Source organism: Thermochaetoides thermophila, assembly GCF_000221225.1.
Source record: "Thermochaetoides thermophila DSM 1495 unplaced genomic scaffold scf7180000011818, whole genome shotgun sequence".
NCBI lineage: Eukaryota > Fungi > Ascomycota > Sordariomycetes > Sordariales > Chaetomiaceae > Thermochaetoides > Thermochaetoides thermophila.
In genome coordinates this window covers 1,215,709-1,221,979 of record NW_006383034.1, presented here as the reverse complement: position 1 = coordinate 1,221,979, position 6,271 = coordinate 1,215,709, and the positions used below count along the sequence as shown (strand labels likewise).

Sequence of the window (6,271 nt, the reverse complement as noted above, 5' to 3'; positions counted from 1 at the left end):
GATTGGCATGGTGCTTACTTAGCAAGGTGGGGCTGGCTTCCAGAAGCCTAGGGGCATTTTCCATCATGCAAGGCATCGCGCGCGTTGCGAAAGTGCCATAGGCACAGCCTCCCATGTGTTCGTCAGCTTTGGAGTAAGCAGGGAAAACTGCCAGGTTGACGTCGCTGGGGCTGGATTGGGCTTCCTACGAGAGTTTTGTAATGAAATGGAGACATAATGGCTCTCCGATGATGGTGAAAACGACCAGTTGTTCGCTTCGGGAATTAGATTCCCGCATCGGCCTAGCGACGGCGTACTAACCGTATTCATCGAGTCGATGACCCCCCTCCGATCGCCAAGCAGCATAACGATGAGACGGGGCCAAACGTCCAACCAACGAAAAGCACAAAAGACGAGCTCATCACCCCAGGATGCAGGTGGAACACAGCCTTCGTTGCACTCGTCAAATCCGTCGCATTCATCGTATCATGACCCAAAGGCCTTGAACGTGCCATCCATCTGCGGGACGCGTGTTAATTGCCCAAATCTAAGGTTTCCCCACGCCGAGGGTGACAAGGCCAGAACAGCCTCGAATCCTGAATTCCATCGTTCGCTTTACTCGGGTTTTTTTCTGCTTTGCACTGCCCAGCACACTCGTTCATCACCGTCGCTGACGACGATTTATTCAGTTTAAATCGTGCACCATGTCCCTTGTGGCGCTGCCGTGGGACACGAGCACAACGAGTTAGTCTTTTTTTTTTTTTTTTTCGGGTTTTATTGACTTTCGATTCGATTTATCACACGGGAATACATGGTCGCAGAGACGTCAAGTAGTTGAGACACAACAATAGCGACCCTGAGCGAGACCCTGACGCTGCCTGACCAATCAATCCGTCCGCGCAACGCCATCCTGCAGTCCCATCTCGCGCCTCCTAGGCGATTGAGACTGAAATATCATCAATAACGATATCAACACCTTCATCGATCATCACCATCGTCGCCGACCTTAGCGCCTTCGTGCGCCCGGCCTGCCGGGGTTGATACCCCATACATTTTGATCTGAAATATACGGAAAAATCAGGAGGATAATCGAAGGATAACCATCGCCAAAATGCTCCTCCTGCGCCAAACGCATACTTTGGTCTGCAAGACCCTTCTCATTACCCTCTCTCGCCATCGCACCCGTTCCTGGCTGGTCGCTTTCATTATCCCAATCATCTTGACTGCATTTCTTGCTTTCGCTCGCAACCTGTTTGTGCCTGATGCCCAATTCGGTATCGGTCACGTCCGTCCTTTGAAGTCCCTGCCCGAGGCCCTGAAGATTGGCATCGATGCAGGAAGGAAGAACATCGTTTTTATCAACCAAGTGCATGATGGGGTTGGCAGTCAGGCTGTCGATCAGGTCATCGACCTGCTGAAGCAGCAGGCCGAGACGGTTTCCGGAGCAAGTGTCACTGTTTGGAGGGACGACAGCCAGCTTCCCTGGCTGTGCCGCGCATCGCTCAGGGGCGTGACTCCTTGCTTTGGTGCGATTCAGTTCAAGGGAGCTCCCGGAGAGGATGGACAGGGCATGTGGAATTACACTATTCGTGCTGATGGCGCCCTGGGTTTTGGACGAATCTATGTCAAGAATGATGACAACGACGCTGAGGTTTACATGCTTCCTCTACAGCGGGCTGTCGACATGGCCATCGCAAAGGTTAGCGGCATTGAGTTTCCGGAGCTGCAGGACGAGTATCCGTTCACGTCGATGACCCAGGATGAACGCAGGGACTACATCCGGCAGCTGTTCCAGGATGTGCTGATCAACTGGCTGGGTGTTACCTTCATTGTCGCACCGATCTTTGTGGTCTACCATCTGGCCGGTTTCGTAGCTACCGAACGGGAGTCTGGAATTTCGACACTGATCGACGCCATGATGGCCGCTCCAAGCCCCTGGCTGCCCCAGGCCGCGCGTTTGATGTCGAACCACATCGCCTTCTCGCTCGTCTACCTCCCCGGCTGGATAGTCTCGTCGCTGACGTTGTGGTCGAACGTCTACCGCCATACCAGTGCCGCCATTGTTCTCATACACTTTGTGCTGTCTGGTCTGGCGCTCGCTTCCCTAGCCATCTTAGGGGCTTCTTTCTTCAAGAAGGCTCAGCTTAGCGGCGTGTCGATTACGATCATTTTGCTCGTGTTAGCCATCATTGCACAACTTGTGTCAGAGCCAAACACCGCGACGGTTGTGGTACTTAGCTTGCTCTTTGCCCCGTGCAACTTCACCTTCTTCATCATCTACCTTTCGCGCTGGGAGAAGGAGCAGTTGAGCGCAGATCTGAGCAAAGTTGCGCCTGAGTCGCCGTGGAACGTGCCTGGTATCGTGTTTTGGATATTCCTCATCATCCAGATTTTTGTTTACCCGATCATTGGCGCCTTTGTCGAGCGCTGGCTTCATGGTACGGCTTCCAGTAGCCGCAACATCGTCACTGAGAACAACCGCGGGGATCTCGACCCTGATGTTGCGGTCCGTCTTAACGAGTTCACCAAGATCTACAGCCCCGGTCCCCTGCGTCGCACCTTCGCCTTCATCTCCAAGCCCAAAGATCCCGTCATCGCCGTCAATAAGCTCAGTCTTTCTGCCCGCCGTGGACAGATCCTTGCTCTGCTCGGCGCCAACGGCAGCGGCAAGAGCACCACGCTCGATACGATCGCCGGCATCAATAAGGCAACGGCTGGTTCCATCACCATTGACGGCACCGGCGGTCTCGGAATTGCTCCGCAGAAGAATGTTTTGTGGGATGAGCTCACTGTGGAGGAACACATTCGCATCTTTAACCGTCTCAAGTCTCCCGACAAGCCTGCCACGAAGGAAGAAATTCGGGAGTTGGTCAAATCCATCGACCTGGAACAGAAGCGCAAGGCCCAGTCGCGCACCCTCTCTGGCGGTCAGAAGCGCAAGCTCCAGCTTGGTATGATGCTCACGGGCGGCAGTGCCGTCTGCTGCGTCGACGAAGTCTCGTCTGGTCTGGATCCTCTCAGTCGGCGCAAGATCTGGGACATCCTGCTCGCTGAACGTGGCAAGCGGACCATCCTGCTCACAACACACTTCCTTGACGAGGCCGACCTTCTGGCAGATTACATCGCGGTCATGTCGCGTGGCACGCTGCGCGCACATGGCTCTTCGGCTGAACTGAAGGCTCGTCTTGGCGGTGGCTACCGGATCCATGTCAACAACCTGCGCGGAATCGCCAGTCTGCCGGAGATAGAGGGCGTCACGAAGAAGGCTTCTCGTGAGGAGGCTGCGTATGTCGCGCCCTCATCGACCATGGCGGCTGCTGTCATCAAGCAGCTTGAGGCTGCTGGCATCACGGATTATCGGTTTTCGGGCCCGACGATTGAGGATGTGTTTTTGACGTTAGCCGAGGAGATGCAGGCTGGACAGCAGAGCGCGCTCCCGAGTTCTGCTGATGATGAAAAGTCGACTACGCAGGAACAGACTGTCACTGGGGAGGAGGCCGATAAGTGTGAGGACCTGCAGCTGTTGTCTGGTCAGCCGGTTGGGTTCCTCCAGCAAGCTTGGGTGCTTTTCCGCAAGAGGGTTGTTGTTCTCAAGTCGAACTGGTTCCCGACCCTGGCGGCGTTTGCCATTCCAGTTATAGCTGCGGGCTTGGTCATGCAGTTTGTCAAGGACCAGAAGGCTGTCGGATGCTCTCCGGTTGAACAGTCGTCCAAGGAAGAGTCGGTCAATATATTTGCCAGCGACTTCGAGCTCTTTGTGGTCGGCGGTCCGGATAACAGATTTACGAGGGAGAATCTGGCTCGGCTGTTCGCTCCGATCTTTATCAACTCTGCCGGCGGCAGCTTGTTCGCCAGGGACACCATCGACCCGACGGCTTTCTTGCGCAACATCACAGCTGTTCCCTCGCTTGACGCTTTCAACCAGGCCGTTGTCGACTATCGCAAAAACATCACCCCGGCTGCCGTCTGGCTCGGCGATGGCAGCTCTCCCCCTCTCCTTGCTTATCGCGGTAATGGTGCCCAAATGGTCAACGCTTGGCTCGGTCAGTGGCTCATGGACATGATGCTTGCCAATACCACGATCGCTTCGTCGTTCGTTGTCTTCGACACTCCCTTCGCCCCCGGCACCGGCAACTCGCTGCAGCTGCTCGTCTATCTCGGTCTTGCCTTGTGCGCCTACCCGGCCTTCTTCGCCTTGTACCCGAATCTGGAACGCCGCCGCTTTGTCCGTGGCCTGCAGTACTCTAACGGTGTAAGGCCCCTTCCTCTGTGGCTGGCATATACCCTGTTCGACTTCCTCTTCGTACTGGTTGGTGCTGTGATTGGGATTGCATTGTTCGCCGGCATCAACCCTGATGTGTGGTACCACGTTGGGTATCTCTTTCTTGTTCTCATCCTCTACGGTCTGGCGTCGATCCTCCTCGCATACAACATCGCCCTCTTTACTCGGTCCCAACTCGCCGCTTATGCCTTCACCGCAGCCGGTCAAGTTGTCGCGCTTCTCCTGTATATCGTCGCGTACATGTGTGTCATCGCGTACGCCCCGGTCCACAAGGTCGATGAGCAGCTGGTTATCGTACACTTCACTATGTCCTTGATTGCCCCGATCACCTCTGTGGTCAGGACTCTTTTCGTTGGCCTCAATATCTTCTCGACGGCTTGCAACGAATGGGAACTCTCTACCAACCCTGGCGGCATCATGTACTACGGAGGCCCGATTGTCTACCTCATCGGCCAGTCTATCGTTCTGTTCTTCACCCTCGTCTACTTTGATGGCGGCAGCGCGGGCTACAATCTACGTCGCATCTTCTCCCTGTCCGCCCCCTCTTCCCTGGCCAACGACTCATCTCGTGATCCCCCCTCCGACGAGGAAGTCGCCGCCGAGCTCCTCCGCATCAAGTCGACGACGACCGCCACTGACGCCAATGCCCCTCCAACCGACGGCCTCCGCGTCCTCAACATCACCAAGACCTTCGGCCGCGGTGCTCGCGCCCTCACTGCCGTCGACAACGTCACCTTCGGCATCCCGCACGACACAGTTTTCGCCCTGCTCGGCCCCAACGGCGCCGGCAAGTCGACCACCATCTCTCTCATCCGCGGCGACATCTCGCCGTCCCCCGGCTCCGGCGACATCCTGATCGAGAACGAATCAGTCACGCGCAACCTGGCCGCCGCGCGCGCCCATCTCGGTGTCTGCCCCCAGTTCGACGCCATCGATCTCATGACTGTCCAGGAACACCTCGAGTTCTACGCCCGCGTCCGCGGCGTGCCCGATGTCAAGCACAACGTGGACGCCGTCATTCGCGCCGTCGGCCTCGAGCCGTTCCGTACCCGTGCTGCGCACGCCCTTTCTGGGGGTAACAAGCGCAAGTTATCCTTGGGCATCGCGCTCATGGGTAATCCGGCTGTTGTCCTACTGGATGAGCCCTCGTCTGGCTTGGACGCGGCCGCGAAGAGAGTCATGTGGCGCACGCTGGCTGCGACAGGTAAGGGGCGCAGTTTGTTGTTGACCACGCATAGTATGGAAGAAGCAGATGCGCTCGCGTCGAAGGTGGGTATCCTCGCGAGGAGGATGCTTGCTATGGGCAGCGTGGAGGGCCTGAGACGCAAGTGGGGTGAGAGGTTGTACTGCCATGTGGTGTGTGCCGATGGCGTTGATGTTGAGAGGGTCAGGAGCTGGGTCAAGAAGAGGTTTGGTGATGGTGTGGAGATGGAGGAGAGGAGTTTCCTGGGGCAGGTTAGGTTCAGTGTGCCGATTCAGGCAATCATGTCCTCTGAGAAGCAAAATGATACTGTTGGAAGCAGCGGCAGTGTCATCGGCAGGATGGTGGTGCTGCTCGAGGAGCAGCGTGCCGCGTTAGGTATCGAGCATTACAGTGTTAGTCCGGCGACGTTGGATGAGGTGTTCTTGGCGGTTGTGGGCAAGCATAATGTACGCGAGGAAGGGTATGAAGCTGAGAAGGAGAAGAGGTGGTGGGATTTCTCGGCCATTTGGAAAAGGAGGTAGGGTCAAGGGATGATGGTCAGAGTTGCAGGCATTTGATGTTGATTCCTATTAGATGGGTTATCTGTGTACATGCCGTGATGACTAAAGCTACAATATATACTGTAATACAGCACTGCTTTATTAGCGCGGCACTTTCTACAAGCCACAGCAAGGGTATTTATCAGGGAATCAAGCTGATCGAATCCGGTGCTCGAGTGAGAGGCATTAGCCTGTCTCGAGAAGGTTTGAAGGCTGCCAGTACGGCTACGATAAGCCAAGAGGAAGTCTCTGGGATGGGCTCTGAAC

The 6,271-nt window shown here is 55.9% G+C and overlaps 1 protein-coding gene across 1 annotated transcript; it reads left to right on the top strand.

Moving 5' to 3' along the window:
- Positions 1-1,090: 1,090 nt before the first annotated feature.
- Positions 1,091-5,986, top strand: CTHT_0043490 (uncharacterized protein; the record flags this gene model as incomplete). The annotated part of the gene is made up of 1 exon (XM_006694681.1): positions 1,091-5,986. The coding sequence occupies one exon, from the start codon at positions 1,091-1,093 to the stop codon at positions 5,984-5,986; it is 4,896 nt and encodes a 1,631-aa protein (XP_006694744.1).
- Between the last annotated feature and the right edge of the window lie 285 nt (positions 5,987-6,271).